Raw genomic sequence first — 21559 nt, 5'->3', positions numbered from 1 at the left:
TAAGGATCCTCTAAGGACTTCCACAGCTGATGAAATAATATGAACGAAGGATACATATATGTTTTACATATAGTTATTTAAAATGATAGAGAGATAGATAAGGAGATATAAACACACATACAAAACCCAAACATCCCTTCAATATATGACTCTTGGCATATCTTGGAGATATTTGCTATCCAAACAATTAGAGACTGTGGAATTTGGAAGCTGATACATATAACCAGATTAGATTTAGATTCCTACCAAAATTAAAGAGACTTGAAATGATTCTGTTATGCAGATGCTTTCTTTGAAGTTTTTTTTGTGGTTGGAGATCTCATTGTCTTTTCAGGGTGCCCCACCATTAAGGTATGCCATAGGAGTCATAAAATCTGCTGAGGTTGTGATGCCTAATATTCTTAACATGCTTTTCACTGATACCTTATGTCTGTTTTATCATTCCCACTACATCGGTGATTTCTTGGGGTCTGTTGAGAGGAGAAAAGGTTCCCCCCCATCCCCCTCAACAGGGCCTCTACGTACTTCACTGCTGAGTGGGAACCAGATGGGAATTGAAATCAATTACCATAAATCCTAAGGGCTCCATAACCGGTGATGTGTAAATATCTTACTATTTTTTCTGAATAGTAGTCAATGGTCAATTAGGTAAAAAGGTTACATATGCCTTTCCAGACAGTACAGGTACACTATAACAATAGCTGAACACTTCACAAACACATGTGAGTTTATGTATGCCAAAAGAAAACACTGTTCTGGAAGTGAATATTTCTGAATGCTCCCACTTCACAGACTTCTAAATGAGCCAAATGTGATTACAGTGGAAGGGCCTTACAATGACATCAGGCACATTGAATGTATAGGGCATTTTAAGTATCGAGAAAAAAACAAACATATGCTTCTGTACCAAAAATCATGACTCAATCATGAATGCTGAGGTTGAAATTGGATGCATGATGCTGTATGAGATCTCTCTGCTATAATATATACACTTTTAGTAGAGCTGGTCAAAATGTTTCCAATTTTCAACAAGATATTTTTCAAGAAAAAAAGAGTCAATTTTATTTATTTATTTGTTTGTTTGTTTGTTTGTTTTTTGGAAGTTTTTTGGTTAAAAATAATAATAATAATTTTACAACCAGGTTAAATTTCTAGCTGTGAAAGACTAAATGCTAAAAATATTGTAAGTCCCAAAGGCATCCTCTGAAAAACGTGATCAAGCCTACATGCCCTCAATTTGTTTACATCTATGCTTTGCTTATGGGAATTAGGTTTTGATGAAGCGGAGGACCGAAAACCTAGTTTCCAAGGAATATTCCCGTGCTTTCTATGCTCAAGAATAAATTCCTGGAAACTGACTGGACTTCTGTTATAAACAACAGAACTTCTTTGATCAAGCTAACAAGCAGATGAATTATTTCATTCATATGCAAATCTTCCCCTGCAGGTCTCCTCAGAAATAAAGAATCTCATAAATCAGAATTAGAAAAGACATAAGGTTGCCCTTTTTATGGCAACACAGGATTGTTGCACATTTACCGATGTTTTGTGAAGTCTAGTTTTCATGTCACAAGCAATGGAAGTTCCACTGCTTCCTTAGGGTTACCATTTCACCACCTGACAACTCTTGTCAGTACATCTTCAATTTTCTGTTTCATTTCATTTAATTATTCATAGCTAAATCCCTTTGTATAGCATCTCTCTAAATAATCCTTTACTTCTTTGGTTTCTGAACTTCTCATCAGTAGGTAAAATATTATCTCACCCCCCTGTAATCACTTCCTTGCCACATTTAACTTTCTTAGAGCCACATTCTGACACTCTTATTCACACCCAGTAGCACTTTACTTTGTGAATACTTCCATATCTTTCAATTGGACAATTCAAACACGAAGGTACTATTCAATATGTCAGTGCAATTTTGGAATATATGAGGCAAGATTAAGAGAGAGATTTTTACTCCTATCAAGTAGTACTTTATTTGATGAGTATTCCCATCTTTTCCAATGGGAACTGATAAGGTATTACTGATGTAATGGAGAGACCTCAATATTGATACAAAAATGATATTAATAAAACTATTATTTTCTTTTGATATTGGGTAATTACAAACTTGTCTGTATCTCTACTGAATATTAAGATATAACAAGAAGTATGTTATAGCCAGAATGCTTGAAAACATAACTATATACATTATGTTTACCTGATTATGTGACAAATGTTCAAGTTAATCAAAGAAATTCTAGGAGGCTTCTGAGACCAAAGGACAAGCCAATGTAAGGAAGATAATCCCTCCCTAGCCATAAAACCATGTTTATTACCTCAAAGAATTTTTAAAAAAGCTGCATTTTAAACTTTACTTTGCTTTAACTTTTTATTATATTATTTTGTGACATGTTTAAAAGATGCATTTGTTATTGAAATTTGTGCTTTTGTACAAGCTATTTAATAGACGTGTAACTGCTATAATAAACAGTTTGTAACTCTAAGGAGCTGTGGTCAATAGACAAACCCCTAAGAGTGTTTTATCTAGACTAGGACTTCTCCTTTTGTATAAGATACCAGTTTTGTACAAATGTAATCCTTATCTCAAGAAAACAAACTATGTAAAACATTCATGCTTTAGGATAAGACCCAGTTGTGAAAAAGGAATGTAGGGTTGTGTTATCAGAACAATAAATCTAGATGTAAGCATGGGATTTTTCATCTTTCCAAGGAAAGTTCTAAGTAAACCCACACAAAGAAGTCTAGAAATATCCTTGTTGAAATGAATTTTATAATTACTCTAAGAACTTAAAGCCTATAGGAAAAACATGTGCAGCTGGAAATATTTTAAACATTTTATTTATTTTGTAAGTGCTGAAATGGCAAACATCTTTGTGAAATGCATATTTGCAAATATGTTAGCTAAATGTAAAGCTCCTAATATCATTGCTATGTAAATGATTAAATGCTTTATGCAACAATATGGAATCTCATGCCCTTGCTAAACTAATTACTAAAATAAGAAGCTATTTAAGTATAAAATATTTATATTTGTGGGAAACTAATTAATTACTGGCAGTGCTCCAGAAATTCCCACAACCCAACTCTGGAAGACAAGAAGATTCATCTTTCCTAAAATTGTCATGTAGAATCAATAACTTCTTTAATAACTCTTTAAGCTAAAGACCCTCTAAGAATGATTTAATTTTAAAAGACTTAAAAAAAGTGAAAGCTTGTATGTAAAGAATAGGACTATTTAGACTTTTTGAAAACAGAATTTCATGTCCTGTTGAACTCTAATAAAATTGAAGGAATATTTCAGAAAAGGAACTGAATAAAAAGAAAAAAGTTAAACTCTAACTTTAAGAGCTTATTTGAGATTTTCCCATCAGTAATGCAAAGCCAATTAGAAATGTTGTATATTCATGACAGACTGCATATTCAGAAGCTGAAGGTGTCATCTAAGCCAATCTTCAACAGCATGTCAATAGAAAGATGACAGCAAATAACTTTGTATTGTGCTGATGTTTATTTTTAACTTCTTTACTAATAAAATAGCCATGGTTAATGATTGTGATTTTGGTTTATTTCAGTCATGCTGTCACGCAGGGTGTGCAACAGAACCCCTGTAGCTAAAACAATAGGAGTCACACTCCTGAGTTGGAAGTAAGAGAAACAATTAATAAGAGTTGGCCCCTACCATTTGCTTCTCTAAACAAAATATTCTTAGTAATTTTTAACATAAAATTACTTGGCACCCAATAATTTATAATTATTCCTTTCTACCCCACACTGAGCTTGAGTAAGGTGGGCAGAATCTGGCTCTTCCTCAAATTCTTCTAGCCTCCTGATCTTTTTTGTTATTTTTCTCTCTCCTCACTCCAAATTTAGGTGGCTAGAACTGAACATAAAATATGACCACAACAGAGGCACACAGATGTGATGTCTTTGTTTATGCAGCCTAAAATTGCAGTGTCCTCCTTTGTTGCAATATCACAGTACAAGTTCATGTCTAATTTACTGCCCACTCTCACCACTCAGGGTATGTCTACACAGCAACGTAAGCCTTAGCTCAAGCCTAACCCCCGCTTGCATCCACATACCAACTGTGTTAACCCAAGGCTCAAATCTAGGTCCCCCGCAGGGCTGGAGGGTCCGAGTCTGTGTTAAAACAGGACCTAGGGTCTGAACCCTATTGCTTTCCTGTGTACACACAACTTGACTCAGGTCCCAGAAGTCTTTTAGATGTATCCCAGAGTTCCTTGGGGTAACTTCCTTAGTCCTCGCTATACCGACAATCTGTGGTGCAGTCAATTGCATTCTATTCCAAATGGAAGCCATACCTCCCTTTGCAAACAGCAGCAGCTGTGGTCAGTGTAACCCATTGCTTGCTGCACACTGGTCTGGCAAGCATATTATCAGAGAGCCTGGGAGGGCAGGGGGAGGGGTCAGGAGCAATGGCCAGAGAATGGAGTAGGGACTAAGCAGCTGCCCTGCAGGGAAGGGGAGCAACAGAGCTCCTAGTTCAACATGGCTGGGAGAGGATAACCCTCAATATCCCAGCTGCTCCCCCTCCCTGCCAGGATCCCGCTCCGCCCTCTGTCCCTTGCCCTTTCCCCCCCCCCCCCCGCATCAGTGGGGCTGTGTGTGCAGAAGCTCCCATGCAACACGCAGTATGTGGGCAATGAGTGGGAGCCAGCCCCAAAACTTCCCCACAGCCTCATGGGGACCCCTGGGAGGTGCTAGAACACACTGCACTCCAGTCCCTGGGGATGCACTTCACCAGTTCACAGATGGCAGTAGCTGTTTTTCTGCTGAAACCTACATTTTATGTCAAACTTCAAAACAGACAGACAAAAATAAACAAACAAAAAAACCTCAAAACCACCTTTATTGAACAGCCCATTTCAAAAATTAAGAATTGCCAAGTTTCATTTTACTGGTTTGACAGCCCTGGAGACTGATGTCCTAATTAGCCTCAGAACAGGTCCACCTGGGCATTTTCCTGCCAGAGTGACTCAGCTGAGAGGTGGAGAACCTGATTCACAGATTAGATGGTAGTTCAGTTTAAAGTCTTCTCAAACTGCTGTCATTCTACTGAGACAGCCACCAAAGAAGCTAATTATGCAGTTTATGTATCATGTGCTCCTTATGGGCACCCAAGTCCCACCAATCGCACTGTCACAGGAGACAAGGTGGGCAGTAGAGTTTTCCCACAGTGCAACACATTCAGAGGGCTACAGTGTCAACATGGGAGCGGGGCGCTAGGCACTCTGAGATAGGGTTACTTTGACTCAGGTCTGTGCACTGCAGTATGGATGCCAGAGCCCTAGGTTCGATCATGGGTCAGAAAATCCTTAACCTTGGGTTAAAATGCAGTGCAGATGCTCAAGCCCAGAGTTTCCTGACATGGGTCAGTTGACTCGAGTCACACTAACCCGAAGCTTACATTGCTGTATAGACATACCCTAAGTTTCTTTCAGTAATATTGTTTTTCAGCTTACTCTTCCCCATTGTGTTTTAAATTAATTTCCCTTGGAGATATTAACCTTTCATTTTTCCAAAATAAATCATATTGTATAGAGTACTTATGCTTATATTCAGGTCCCTGTCCTCTCTGGAGTTTGAAATTACATCCACTTTAGTATGAATCATTCACTAAGGCGCTGTGTACTCCCTCTTCCAGATAATTGGTTATATGCCTTGTCTACGCTTGTGGGGGCATGTAGGGTATGTGTAGCTACACGCTGCAGCGAAAAGTAGGCTGGCATCCACATTGCGGTGTGTAGCTACATGCGGCGTGAAAGGCTCTGGCAGTGGAGAAAAGCTGCAGCAACTCCCTGCGGCAAGGAAAGGCTGGCAGCGAGGACCTTCCTCCTGCTAGAGCCTTCCCTGCGGTGGGAAAGACACTGGCAGCAGGAAGGCAGTGGGACACTACACTGCTAAAAATAGTACGGTAGATGTGAAAAGTACTGCTTGGGCATGTAGACAACCGTGTAGGATATTCTAAGGTTCAGGCATGTCTTTTCTTTACTCACTAAGCAGTGCCTCACTATGTACACTGCTATTTATACCCATGCTAGGGTGTGCGGTGCCTGTACTCTACGTGTCGCCGTAAATGTAGACATAGCCATGGAATGAACACAGAGTATATGAGGGACTCATCGGTTTGACTATATAATATGTACGACGAGACCATGCTACCTGAAAATATGCATCAATATAATAATGATCATCTTTTGATGATGCTAAAATATTTCAGAGATCTACTGTACTAAATGAGCACAAGAAAAATTGAAAAATAAATAACTCAATACTTTACCAAATATTTCTTAAGCCTTGTATGAAAGTTTGAGCTACCATTTAAAACCATTATCTATGATGGGAAATAAATAGAAGAACTGACAAGCCAGTATTTAAAGCAACAGATAGTTCAGCTCCACAGACAGTCAAGGAGAAAAGAAACTGTTGGCTGAATGAACAGGTGGGCCAATAAATAAACCTTGAGACAGGCATAGTATGTCCAATGAAATTAGTTTATAAAGAAGTTCAGCATAAACTGCTCTCCTCTGCCAAATGTTAGAGGAATGGGGATCCATAAAAGACTCTTAATTTTAGAGAAACATTAAGACATAAGATAATAATTTTGCAGCCTCATATGGAAAATATAATCTCAATTTAAGAAAAATGAGAATGCACAATTTGGCTTATTTTATATGATACAATAATACTTCTCCTGCTCTTGATGTTGAGCATGGAGTCACTAAAAAGCAAGAATATGTTAAGAAGAATTAAGCTTCTTGATAGTGAAGACAAACATATTTAAAGTTAGTGATAGGGTTGTTGTTAGCTTCAAAAATACAAACAAATGCATGACAAAAAATGAACCCTTCCCTACACACATTTTTTTCAGTAAAACTAAAAGAGCTGGATTTCTATTATTGCACAGAAATAATGCAAATCTGTATTAACAAGACTAATTGAAACTAATTTTTAAGGAAACAAAACAATAAGGTTTCTAGTTATAACTTTACCTGTGTGAGGTGGATGTCTCTCTGGTAGAATCAGATGCTGAAAATTTATGATACAAACAGCCTCTGCTCCTAACCATCTATCAGATACAGCTCGAATGTAATATTGGGAAGGCAAAGGTTCAAAAATAGGGATTGTGAACACCAGCTGCTGAGCTTCTTTAGGAATGACCTGATGTAAACAAAGAATAGAGAATCATTTTAGAACAGCTAAAACAGCTTGCCATACTCTCACAAGCACAGGCAACACAAGGAAATAAAGTACATGCACAACATGATGTTAATGTATGTGTATAGAAAGCATAGATAACAGGTAGATGATCCCTCCCTTTTCAACTTCAGGAGAAGATTCTGCTTCCATTGGCTTCAAAAGGGGCAGGATAAGGCTCTTGGTCATTAAGTTATTTTATTTATTTGTTGGGATGGAACAGCAGTGAGTAATGTGTATTTACAATCCTAATAAAAACAAGCATTATAGATTTGATTTTTCATCTGCAAGTAACTGTCCACCAGAGAAGCCAGAGAAAGAGGCAAATCCTTTAATAGATTTTATTTTTGTAACAATATTAGTGAACACCCATGTCAAAGACCAATTTTAGCAGATGCTAAGAACTGAAAGGCAGACAATGGATTTTGAAAATTTGGCGAAGTTATTGTATAAATTTCAGATTTGGGACAACACAGAGGTTTATAATAATTATTCCCAAACTATCTGCCAGCTTTTTCTTCTTACATGCTTTGAAATTCTGCATAAGGACACAGTTACCTGCTTTTTCTGAATGACAAAATACTCTGAATGATAAATGTGATCATTAGTGGGGTCTTCCACCCAGATCCACCAGGGCTCTCCAACTGTGCCATGCACCTAAAAGAAGAGAAAAGGTTCCCTCGTTACAAGTACCCCATAGACCTCTCAGAATACACCAGATATTTTTCAGTAAGATGTGGGTTTACTTTTTACAAAGAAAATATGACGAAATCAGGGGAGCAATGTAAAACTTTTGATGAAACCCTTCCATCTGAAATTAGTCATCTATAATTGTACCGGTTTGATACATTATATATTATATAAGCAGGAGTGAATGTTCTGTTTCTGTGGGTATTTCTAATACCAAATACTGGGTAATAACATAAGAGGACTCCATCTTTCTAAAACTAACTTGTCTCTTTATTAAGAGAACTATTTTCAGGTGCTGCAACTGCAGCTAGCATTCAAGCCATGTGCACACAGACAGACTTTTCCAAAAACTCTTGCCTCCTGCAACTTGTGATCCTCCCTCCAAGTTCCATGCAGGCTGCTACAGTGGAAATTGTTTTTATTGGACCCCACTAATCTTTCAGGCAAGAACATCTATGACTACCATCCTCTTTGGGCCTTGCATTAGATGGTGTGTTGATAAGCCATCAGTAACTGGTTCTGGATTGGGTGGGAGGAAAGAGTATTAACAGGGTTTGATACCTGGCCAGGGACAATTTCCATGTTTTGGCATTGGAGAGCAATTCTTTTCCCCATCTTCCCATTTGGCTTGTAGCATTCTTCTGGTCTTGCCACTTTATCGTGTTGAGAGTTAGGGCTCTGGGAGTCTTCACAGCTATGCATTAAGTCTATCCAACTGCCATATTTTGGGTCAGGAAGGAATTTTTCATTCCCTGGGCAAGGTATTGTCATCTTACTTCTGTGCTGCTTTCAGAACTGGGCGGCCGGAGAGTGGCAGCTGTTGGCCGGGCGCCCAGCTCTGAAGGCAGTGCTTTGCCAGCAGCAGCGCAGAAGTAAGGGTGGCAATACCATATCATGCCACCCTTACTTCTGCACTGCTGCCTTCAGAGCTGGGTGGCCGGAGAATGGCGGCTGCTAACTGAGGGCTCAGCTCTGCAGGCAGCACCAAAGAAGTATGGGTGGCAATACCATACCATGCCATCCTTACTTCTGCACTCATGCTGGCAGTGGCTCTGCCTTCAGAGCTGGGCTCCTGGACAGCAGCCGCCGCTCCAGCTGCCCAGCTATAGTGTAAGAGGGGCAGAGGTGACTCAAGGCTGCTTTAACTAGTGCTGGCAGGAACAACCCCTGGAGACCATTGGGGATTGGTAGAGTGTAACAGTGCTCTGGGCACCCCCTACTCCACAGCCATATTCTGTGGCACACTACTTAAGCCAGTGCTACAACACCCAGGGATTCCCATACTCCTTGTGTGGCTTTGCATTACCCTTCCATTCCTTCATAATGGAGGAATGCTCACCTGCCCTATTAGGACAGCTTTTCATGGTCCCTTGCTCCGCTGGAGTAGGGTAAAGGGAAAATTCCGTAGCCAAACTATAGGGCTCTTAACTTTGGAAATTGCTGTAATTAAAGATAAGAATGAACTCATGTCTCACCTTTTCAAGAACACAATGTAAAACATTTCCTTTGCACAGGCTTTCCCCCAATAAAGTAAAGTACAAAATGAACAGCAAGATTGTTTCTTCACCTACCTCTAGAACAATCCCAGAAATACGATCAAACCACGTCAATTCCAGTTTTGTATTACTTTGTTTTATTTGGCACCTAGATGCTGTCATGGTGCATGCACTAGAAATGTTTAGCTAGGCTAGGCATTTCAATTAAGTACTTGGATTTTTACAATTCTGATTTTGCTGGTGCATTTCTAGTCTTATTACGGGTGGGCTTCCCTTGCAGTCAGTTTTTGTGCTGACGACAGCTGCCACTGTCGTCTTCTGGGCAGCTTACCAGCATAGTAGTAGCATGCTGATGGGAAAGCAATTCTTTAATAGTTTGTCAACTGTTAAATTTAAAATGATAATGATTCATTTTTAATGATAATTAAAAATCATTGTAGTTATTTACTATAATAAAGACTATTTCGTAATTAATGATAAGCTCACTGGATACAAACAGAGTCAAAGCAAAGCAAAAAAGGCAGTAACATTTTCAGGTTTTGATTAATACAAATCTATGTATTCACATTTTAAGAGCTCCATTGTACAAAGGGACACAATGTTCGGAATGTTTCCAAAGTAACCATTAAGAGATACTGTGTCAAAGGTCACAGCAATAAGCTAGGGCAAAAATCTATTGTCCCCAATGCTTCCTCTTTCCAAGTACAGACCTCTTTGGTATACTTGACGGTTTGCCTTGGGAAGGCACTGCTGTAAACAGATTCAAGTTAAAGAACAAGCGTTAAACTGTTTTGTCCTTAATGATATATTAGCTCTTCAGTACTGAACTTTGTATTGGTAATACTGATGCAAGATAGAGACTCAACTAAATTTTTCAAATTATCTCCTTTTGTAATATAAAACAGTACATGGACAAAATTAAGTCACCAAAATTAGTTGGTGCAAGATTAGGTTAGGAATTCATTCAAAGATATTTTTATAATCAGTCAAGGAAGTGACTAGAAAGAAACTGCATGTATTTTGATCACCACTCCTTGTATTCACAATCTAAGACAGAAAAACTTTCCAAAAGAAAAAGTAAAAGCCCTTATGACCAGGGAAAACAATTTTTAAAAAAGGGTGTAAATCTATTTTTAGAACAAAAGTCTTCTACATTCACTTTGTGGTCAAAATCAATTTGATACGTGCACTTTTTTGCTTAAAAAAGGGGTAGGCTTTGAAAATGGAGTTTTAGAACCTGAAACTTAATCCAAGAACAGGCATTTAATTGCTAGTTTTCAGAAGTACAACCTCTCCAATCTCCTAAAGGTGGAAGAGAATGAGAGATATGTGCCTAACGGAGGAAAAAAGCCTGTTCGTGCCCAAGGCCTTATCGACATGGAAGAGTTTTACCATATGCCCATATAACAGCTCCATGTGGGCACTCTTATTCCATTGTAAGACTGTCTTTTTTGGTTTATCTTAAACTCCTTCCCAAGTGACATAAGCTAAATGGAATAAAAGTGTCCACTTGGGGGGCGATGGTGGTGAATGGGAGGATCATACAGATACAACAATATTAGTTTAAATTTTCACCTTGTTAGCTTGCCTGTGAATACAAGCTTCAGCTTATAGCAATATAATTTTCCTATGTAGACAAGTCCTTATACATTGGAGCAGTTTACAAATGTAAAAATACAAATTTTTCCACTATTAACATCTGTTCTCTAAACAATTTTTTATGAAGTTACAAAAGAGTGTAGTCTTATTTAAGTTAACTTGAATGAAAAAAGGATACTTTCTTTAGATATATTCTTCTATAGGCACCTCAAAATTAATTAATCTCTGTAGATCACATTGTCTTTATAGATAGTTAAAATCACCTTTTTACATTATCCAAATAGCTAAATTCTCACGATAATCTTCACCTTAATTACTTAATTTTTACCTGATCATTCCACTTGAAGTCAGGAGTGATGTTCAGCCTAACACGGAGTACAGTACGTGTAATTGGCTGAATAGCTGCTTCCATTGTAATGGAGGGAATTTGATGGACACACTGTTTGACCTTTAACCCAATATGCACATGACGCAGCATGTGACCTGCAAAGAAAACACCAGGTGAAAGAAATGTGCATTTACAGGAAAAATAATACAAATCAGAATTTTAACTAGGGTTTTAGAGAGGGATGTTATTGCTTGCTTGTTTTGTTATTTGGTGGGTAAATGACTCTCTTGACCTGGTATGTTGGAATATTTTGTAATACTTAATTTGAATTAGCAAATTTACAGCTCAGAAAAATACATTATTAACTCCTCTGCTGGCTTTTACCAATGGGTCAAAATAACTATTAAGAATTCATGCTGAATAATCTGCTATTTCAAGGCAGTTTCCTTTTTCTTCTAATGACTTTTTGACCTGCTAGTTAGAAAAACATATAGTCTCTTCTATACACATAAATACTAACTTATGAGGTGATATGATTTTGTTTAAGTTGATTTGTGACTACGTAATTTGCATCGATATGAGACACTTAAACTGATATCTATGCATGGAGGTTGCACTGATTTAACTAAAGCGGTATGTAAATGGATTTAGTTAAAACTGTATAACGTTATCACGTAGACTAGCCTTACTCATTTTAAAATTGATCTAGTTAAAGCAAGGCAAACTCCTCAGGTAGACACAAGCAGGTTTAACCCTTGCTTAAATCAGTTAGATTACATCTGTAAATTAAGCGCATCTACATTAGGAGTGCACCATTTTAAATAGATTGATTTTAAATCAATTTCTTTAAATGGGTGCAACTTCTCCAGTCCAGAAATGCCCTTATTCTACTTATAATGTCACTATTTTTTACAGGCAAAAGCAAAACTTCCGAAGGCATATAAAATATTGGTGTTCCTACGGTTCAGTTAGCTCAATAAGGCTATACAGGCAGATCAATTCTACAATGTGATGCATGTGGGTGAAACCTTGAGCCCGTGTGAAGACCCTATGTGGGTCTGTACAGGGATCTGCCTGCACAAGTCATTGCAGAATCAGGGCCTATCTGCTCTGGTGGTGGTGGTGATTTTAGAGTTACATCAAGAGGATGTTAAAAGAAATATCTGTGACTTCTGTGACTTCTCAAAATGTCAGACTCATACAATCTGCTAACCTAAGGAATTGGCTGCTTAAAAATAGGCATTTTTAACTAAAAGAAGTATAAAACTTACTTGATTACACAAAGACTTAACATACTTTTTCAGAGAATAACGACAATCAATTGAACTGTAAAAAAAAAAACTGCCCATCAATTTCCAGGGGAAGACACTTAATTTTCATTACTTCTTTTGTTTCAACGTGAAGGCTTTTTGGTTTTTTAAATGAACTTGTTTTTGTTTAATTTTTAGGCAGATTGGATCCAGGATCTGCACATAAAGATAAAGTGCCGCATTTATTCCCACTGAATCATAGAAATGTAGGGCTAGAAAGGACCTCAAAAGTTCTTTAAGACCAGACACCTGCAATGAAGCAGGACCAAGTAAATCTAGACCATACTGACAGGAGTTTATCTATGCTATTCTTAAAAACGTCCAATTATGGGAATTCCATTATCTCCTTTGAAACCTGCACCAGTACTTAACTACCCTTATAGTTGGAAAGTTTTTCCTATTATCTAACCTAAATCTCCCTTGACCCTATTATTTCTTACTTTTCTTACCTTCAGGGGACATAAAGAACAATTGATCACTGTCCTCTTTATGGTAGATCTTAACATATTTGAAGACTTTATCAGGTCCCCAATTAATTTTCTTTTCTCAAGACTAAATATGGGCATTAATGAAAATATTGAATAGTACTGGACACAGACAAGACCCCTGCAGGACCCCACTAGATACATTCACCTAGTTTGACAGTGAACCATAGATAACTATTCTTTGAGTATGGTCTTTCAACCAGTTGTGCATCCAACTTGAAGTAATTTCATCTAGACCACATTCCCTTAGTTTGCTTATGAGAATGCCTTGTTACACTGTGCCAAAAGACTTTCTAAAATCAAAATCCATCATGTCTACAGCTTCCCCCCAATAATCCTGTCAGAGGAAATAAGGTTGGATTGTCATGATTTGTTTTGACAAATCTATGCTGGCTCTCTCTTATTACCCTATTATCCTCTAGGTGCCTTCAAACTGAGAGCCGGCACCTATCTGAAGTCTTTCTCTATCTCCCATTAGAATAGGGATGCTGGAAGGGTTTCCCTGCCAGCCAACTCCTCTCTTTTTTATTTCAAGTCACCATGCTACTTAGAAGGGGTGTGAGGGCTCATATTGAAACTAATAGGGAGAGGTGCTGAAAACAAGCTACCAGCCTGAAAATGCTCTCTTTCCATATTTCAATGTGGCACTGAATTCTAAATTAAGAAAAAGGATGGCTGGCAGGCCAGCAAATGCTTTCCCTCTCTCTCCAGTGTCTTGGAGGGAGGGAGGAAGGGAGACAGAAAGAAAGCAGATAGGGAGAAGGACATTAAACAAGTAACAGCTCTCAGGGATGCACTTTGTATTTTTCCTAGGCATTTATAGCGCTATCAGACACCCATTACCACAGTATCTAATCACTAATAATCTATTGTCATGTTCAAATACTAGACTCCATCTGCTTGCACACGAAAAGTAGTCCATTTAAAATATAAATATGCATATTCTATATACGTGTAGAAATGTATCTAAATTCAGAATTCAATGGTAAGTGCCATTCACTTGAAATTGAGGGGAGTGAAACTCTTTCCATGTCTTCTAATCCAACATCCTATATGTTCCAGAAAAATCATAGGACAGCTTTCTTTAAAAAAAAAAAGCACAGGGCCATTCACTGCCATATTATACTAGTATTAAGCATTGACATAATACTGTGAAAGTACAAATTGATTTATTATAGTACATAAGGTACAGATGCTGATCTGAAAAGCCACAGAATACACACACATACATAGATACTATATTTAGGGATGATACAAAACCTTTGGAGATTTCTTTTAAGCACCTGATTTAACTTTGAAAATAAAAACATAGGCCCATATCCTGCATACACTTATGCATGGTGCTTAACTTTGGGACTACTCAGATGAGTCAAGTGCCATAAGTATTTGTGGGATTGGAGCCTTATCTTGGAAGTGATCTGAACACTTGCAGTTTGCTGCCAAGTCAGGTATGCAGATCATCTCTGGTTGTTGAGTCAAGCCAGTCCAAGATTGAAAAGATGCTGAATGTCTATTTTCACTGTATGTTTGGGAACTATTTGAAAATTCCCGTCTACATTTTTTGTAACAGACAGAGTTGAAAGTGGTCCAACCCTGATTATTGTATAACAAAAATGCTGTGAAAAGTATCACCTTGGACCAGAGGCCTGAAAATGCAGACTGAAGTCCAGGATCTAAAATATCCCTCCAAAGTAAGGGTAAGAAGTTAAAAAGTATTCAAAATAAAGAAAATTTCTTCTTAACTTTCTCCCCCGACCACATCAGTTGGTGGCTAGCTAATGCATAAGCATTTATATACACCTTCTAATACTGTTTTTATTCCTATAAATGTAATTGTGGAAGTCCTCATTACTGATATATATCAAATCCTTTATTAAACTCCACTAAGCTCTTGGCTGGAATGATAATCTTGTGGCAATGAACTCCTCAGGTTAAATGAAAATGAATTTGATCATTCAGAAGCAGGCATGAACCACTTATTGGTAGCGTCCTTTGTTATAATTCCCCACTTTCATTCTTTTTCACATAAACAGTATTCAAGTTGCAAGTAATGAAGGACCTGATTTGTCAACTATCAAAAATCAATAGGATTAATAGCAAGTTCCTACTCAATGTAAAGAGGAGAACATAGAGCCCAATGTTTAAAGAGAACATTGCTTATTATGTTTTTTTTTACCTATTTCATCTTTCCTCATGTCCTTCATCTTATCTACAGAGAGATTCTTCTCCTCCAGCTTTGTGAGGACTGATGGTGGCAGCACTGAGAACTGTCGCAAAGGGTTGGTCCAGCCCCACAGCCGCTTGTCAATGACTTTGCTGAGGTTCAGTAGCCGGTACGTCATTGCAGGCCATCGTTTCCTAAGAGCAACCTCAAAAAGGGCTCGAACAATACGAGCTGCATTCTACAGAGTGAAAAATCAAGATGAAGAAAAATATTAGATTCAGATCAAACATTTCTTACTGGATACAGCATGTATAGTATGTTTTTTCCTATCAGACTCCCCCAAAAATATATTTTTATTGTTAAGTTTTAGCTAAAATATTCTTGAAAAAATTATTTTTCAGTTTCTACCTAATGATTAATTGCATCTTTTAAAACTGTTTCATCAGTACTTAATGGGATGATGACAGTAAATACAAATTAAACAATTAAAGCTATGCTGTTGTAGTGAACAGAAACAATTTTTGATAGTAATACTTTTTCTTGTTACAATAACCCTGACCGTGCTCAAAAATTTAAAATTGGATATTCATGTTGAGGGGAAACATGGTCTTGTGGTTAAAGCCCAAGTCTGGTAGTCAGGAGAAGTAGGTTCAATTGCTAGGTCTGCTGCAGGATTCCTGTCCTTGGTTTTGATCATAGTTACACCAGCACTCAGGGGTTTTGCTCACTGTCTCTCAATGACTTCTCAATCACATTTACTTAGTTTACAAAAATGTTTGCTTTCTTCTTATTTAAATTCCTTACAAACTTAACTTAGAATCTGAACATCAAGATTAATTCTTCGTAGACTTTACATAAAACATAACTTATTCATCCCATACTCATCTAACATGGCAATGACAAATATTCTGCCGGCCCATTTCTGCCCAATTACACACCCATGCAAGCCCATTGTTTTCAGTGGGATTGCTTAGATATAACTGAGGGAAGAATCTGACTTTATAGTGAGAAATTAGCTATCAGTTCTGTTGATGATTCACTGAGCAGAATAGCATTCACTCTGTGCTGGCTCTGCAATGCTAACAGGAGTAAAAAAAAAAAAAAAGGTACTAAAAATATTTTGTCACTAAAGCGCGCAGCTACAACTCTTCTACTGAGGTAGAAGGAACAATTTTTTTTTTTAAAATAGTCACCTTTTGGAGTAGAACTGCAATTTAAAAATTGTGATTCTAAGCACTACTACTCATGTCCCCACGTAAATTATCACACACATTTATAAATTGAGCACCTGAGTATGGGACCACACCACCTCCTTTAAAATGCTACAGTTGAGAGAGACAAATAAAAGCTATAAACTGAAATTGAGAAACTTCTCTTAAAATGATCTTGTTGTGCACGTATCACAATCTTTATGATATGTATAATGATCTCAGCAAGCCCATGTGCGCTATAAAACCTGAACACAAGGAAATAAGCTAAGATGGCATGATGATCTTAACTCAGAATATCTATGCTTTTAAATGTTTCACTCTCATCCTTAATATCATTTAAATACAATTTTTAATATTTCTTCTTAAAATGGTTTGGCAGGATGTGACAGCACAATGTCAGAACATACTATGCTGCTGCTTATTAATGAAGAGACAGAAATACTCCTAAATTGTCCCAAAGCCACAACCTTATAACCCACTACATACATTTAATATTGGTTGACATATGGAATTGTTATAAGCTGTGCATTATGTCATTTGCCTCTTTTAGGGCGCTCAAGCCAGTAAACAGATGCCTTCTTAAGGGGAATTTCAAGTGGCCACCTGACTTGCTGGGATGGACCCTAGACTTGTGAAGAAGCAGCAATATTCCATAGATTTCCAGTGCTGTTGTATCCATGCGATGACTAAACATCCTATCAAGTTGATGACCGCTTGGGGTGTTAAACTGAGCCATCAATCAAGAGTATGGACTGGTCTGCCATTACCGTGTGGGTGTCAACCTAGTGTAGTCCCCCAACTGTGGAGAGGTTTTCTATAAAGTTTGGTATCCCCTTTCAGGTTTCTTAAATTTTAAGTCCAAACACCACCAGTCACAATGCACAATCAGCTTGAAGTTATGTTTTGCCACTCTGCAAGATCATTCAGGCTAGTCCCTTTCAAATAAATGAATGTTCAAATTAAGCAAATGCCAATCTGTATATGACTGATGAACTTCTAGGGCCAATCTAGCTGTTTAATGGTATGTGGTGTAAACTTAAAGCCAATTCTGACCAGTGTGTATGCAGCCTACTTAAGATTTGTAAGACCAATATTAATAGCACATACAGACGCTTCCCGACTTACGCAAGGGATGGCACGGAACACCTTGCGTAAGTCGAATTTTGCATAAGTCGGAAATGTATACCTGGCAATTACGCAAAAAAAAAAAAAAAAAAAAAAGCTTACGGAACTTACAGAACTTTTTCCGTAAGTGCGGATTTCCGTAAGTCGGGTTTGCGTAACTGGGGGAGCGTCTGTATTCTGGTGCAAACCACATGCAGCCTACTTAAGATTTGTAAGACCAATATTAATAGCACGTATTCTGGTGTAAACCAATTTTATAATGCTTTGCAAAACAAACAAATTTAGAATGCAAAAAAGTTAAATACATTTAAACTTTTTTGTAAATTTAGGAAACACTAAGGTTTAAGGCTAACATCTTGTATGCAATTGCAATTTAAACTATGAAAGCTGAATAAACAACAGTTAATGGCTACTATACTGGAAAACTAATTCAAACTGAACTAAAAAAGTACAACCTGGCCACCTAAATTAACACTTAGCAATTATTTTCCACTAAATCAAAAATATTCTGTGTTGAAATCTTAAAAGCTCGTGCTCAGATTTTCAAATCATATGTGCAAATACGTTTGAAAATCTGGGCCCACATAGCTATCCATACATCTGGGTAAATGAAAGATGTGAAGACAGACAAATGAATAGATTTTATAGATTTTTTTTTACCTGTGCAACATATGCAGAGTCTGAAATAAGGGAGAAACTATCAATCTCTCCTCGGCTAATATATGTTTGAAGGAGGATATTTATCTTCCCATAACTGTTCTCCACACCTCCAGGAGCAGAAAGTTCACAGAAATTGTTCAGTAAGGCATCCAGTTCCTCTATTTCTTCTTCTCTTACCTAAAACACAATTAATAGGTTTGAAGAGGTTGGAGTAATTTGGTAAAAACTTTCACACTAAATTAAATTTCCATTCTCTTAGAAACATTATTTTAAACGGAGTCTAGTTTTACACAAAATAATAATAATAAAAAAACAAGTCTTCCAGACTGTAGCTAATAGAACTTAATTGAAACTATCTTAATAGTGACACAATTACATTTTATTATTCATCACCATCTATTAAGGTTGCCATTGACACACAAAAATTTGATATGCCACAAAAATTGAATCTTCTGACCCTACCATCCTCCATCTGATGAGATTTCATTTTTTATTTGACCAGAGTAAAACCTCTGTCCATCTGGATTAGGGCAAATTTGAATTAACATTAAATGCATTCATTATAGTCATATAGTTTGCATGTGGCATAATATATTCTTAGATCAAAACTGTAAAGTACTATGATTCATGATATTAGAGTTTTCACTGTTAATAAGATTAAGTCTTAATACAAGTAAAGAAATATTCATATCTACAGTTTGAATAATGCATTGCATTTTACATTCTCACTGATGAGAATGCAAAACACACCATAAATCTACTGAGACTGATATTAAACTTATTTATTTATGTAAGGTTTGGCCCTTACAGGGAACCAGTTGGGGGCCATTTCCATCAGGCCCTGACTACCTTACATCCAGAGGACTCAGAGAGTAGGGTTAAAAGCCCTACTCATTCTCCAATCACTGGTCATGCATTTTATGGACGCGATACTGTGGATTAGGGTCTACTTCCATTAGAAGTGTCCTTCTGGATGAAGTGATGCAATCTTACCTTGATCTGTTCAAATTCTTCTGCCTTAGATACTATAGCAAGAATATCACCTTCTGTTTTGTGAGCATCAAAATGTTCATTGAAAGTCTATCAAAAATAAAATGATTTGATTTACTGTTAAAAATAAAAATGTAAAAACAATGATTTTGACCTACCAACTTAAAATTAAAGACAATTCTGCTCTCAGTAGCAACTCAAAGAAGAGAGTCTCTAAGATTTTTAAAAGTAAGTAGGTGCCTCAGTTATTGGATACCCAGCTTCAGACAACTTAAAGAGGACCAAATGTTCAGAGGGCCTTTTCTGCACTTTCTAAAAAACAGCTGCTTTTAAGTTGTCTCAAGTTGGGGACCCAAAAATGGAGGCAACCAAAATCCATAGTCACTTTTGAAAAACTTGTCCACGCTATATTTGAATGTGTACGTTAATATGTCCAATTAAAGGATGATGCGACAGATTTTCAGCTCCCAGTCTCCAATGGAGCAGGAACAGTTTTGGGCAGATATGCACATCTACACACGCTTCAGTGCACTCTTGCCTGTACTGCACTGATGAATTCTATCACCTGAATGACACGGTGATAGCCTTTTCACCCAAAGAAACATTTCTGTTAGTGGGCTCTGTGCATGCAAGTTCTATTTCCTGCAAATGGTGATAAGATATCTAAGTCTTAGGAAGGGGCAGAGAATGTGGAAATCATCATCCAAAACCAAATCTGACCAAAACAATGCTTTCACTATTGCCATATGCTTAGATAGTTTCTTTTAGTAACCATGATTTGAAAAAGATATCAGTGTTAAATTGGCTACATGTCCTATAAAATCTTCTCATGACCATTTTATATAAAGGGTTAAAAAGAGAGAAGTATACCAGAAGTAGAGCAAGTTATTGTACCTCAATAGTATTATACTTAATATAATAGTGGCTGGCAATTCTGCCTAAATCTGTTGAAGAAAAAAATCCAGTTCTCTCTTCAAAACGAATCATGCGGGCTTTGTCTAGCTTTCTGCCAACTTCAATCACCAGTTGTTCTCTGTGCTTCTCTAGCCCTGGATCCATCTAGAGACCATGCACAAAATACAAAAGTGACAAATGAGGCATTTCACTGAGATAATTCAGGTTTTCTAGAAGTCAGAAACAAAATACAGTTGCAAAACAAATAAAATAAGGCCATGATTATCACACCAAGAATTAGTTCAGTCCTCATTAATACCAGTTATACTGACACTAAGTCCACAAAAAGTTGCTACACATACCAAACGTGAATAAAAATGAGAAAATGCAGCCTATATACTGGTCCATCCTCAAATTATACTATATTTCAACAAAAAAAAAAAATCAGGGAAGTTACTTGGCCCTGGACAGTTATAGCAGTGAAAGACTAATGATGGTGTTGCTGTATTTATTACTAAAAAATAGCTCTGGCTGACTTGCTGGCCCATAGCTGGGTATCCAGCACTGGTTGCCCCTGCCTCCTGTGCCTCTGTAGAGTCCTCATGGCTGTCTCTCTATAGTTAGGAATCCTGAAGGACTTCAACAATAGAGATCTTGCCTAGAATGACCCTTACCAAATCAGACAATTTCAGCTCCCAAGCACCTGCAACTGCACAGATATCGCTACAAGAGACTGAATAGGTCTGGACTATTCATGTACATAAAGTTAAGCATGTGTGTAAGTTTGCAGGATCAAGGTCCTAATCAGAAAAAAGCTCAGTTTCTTCTTATATTGATATTTTTAATGACATATTCAAAACCGAAATGAAAGAGAAAAAAAAATCACAAAGTCCAAATATGGGCTGTCAACAAACTGTTGAAAAGGATGTTATTTTAGAAACGCTTTAATCGGTTATATAATTCATCCTCTTCTTTATTTCCCCATATTCCTAAGAAGGAAGGTCTTTCCTTCAGAATAACTGATATACATTTTTATTTACAGTTTTCCTAAGCTGACTCAAAAGGGAAGAGACTGGGATTCTCTAAAATTTAGAAGCATTATAAACACCATCATATAGAAGTTATGAGGACAAAAAGCTTCACTGACCCGTGGAAGGAGAAGCAAGGGGTGAAAGATGGTAGAGGAGAGGGATTGAAGGAAGGAAAAAGTCAAAGGGTTTACCTTAAAAAATTCCCTTCACATAAGACAAACTAACAACAAAAAAATAGTATTTCTTTTTCAGCGGTACGACAACCAAATTTTCTTTGCTTCTTTCCTACTCTCTTTATAATGTAATTTTCTGAGTCTTTCTGCTTCAGCAAGAGGGAGGGAGAAGCTCAGAC

General features: G+C 37.3%; 1 protein-coding gene across 1 annotated transcript in view; it reads right to left on the bottom strand.

Moving 5' to 3' along the window:
* The window catches only part of ASCC3 (activating signal cointegrator 1 complex subunit 3), a 447702-nt gene that overhangs the window by 111581 nt on the left and 314562 nt on the right, over positions 1–21559 (bottom strand). The window contains 7 exon segments of the mRNA XM_029912229.1: positions 7020–7188; positions 7783–7881; positions 11338–11492; positions 15309–15534; positions 18293–18469; positions 19286–19372; positions 20177–20341. Coding sequence (XP_029768089.1) covers positions 7020–7188; positions 7783–7881; positions 11338–11492; positions 15309–15534; positions 18293–18469; positions 19286–19372; positions 20177–20341 — 1078 coding nt within the window.

This window comes from Terrapene carolina, unplaced genomic scaffold, assembly GCF_002925995.2.
Source record: "Terrapene carolina triunguis isolate 2854851 unplaced genomic scaffold, T_m_triunguis-2.0 Scaffold42, whole genome shotgun sequence".
Taxonomy (NCBI): Eukaryota; Metazoa; Chordata; order Testudines; family Emydidae; genus Terrapene; species Terrapene triunguis.
Note: the sequence above shows the minus strand (reverse complement) of the source record. Positions and strands in the feature narration are given on the sequence as shown.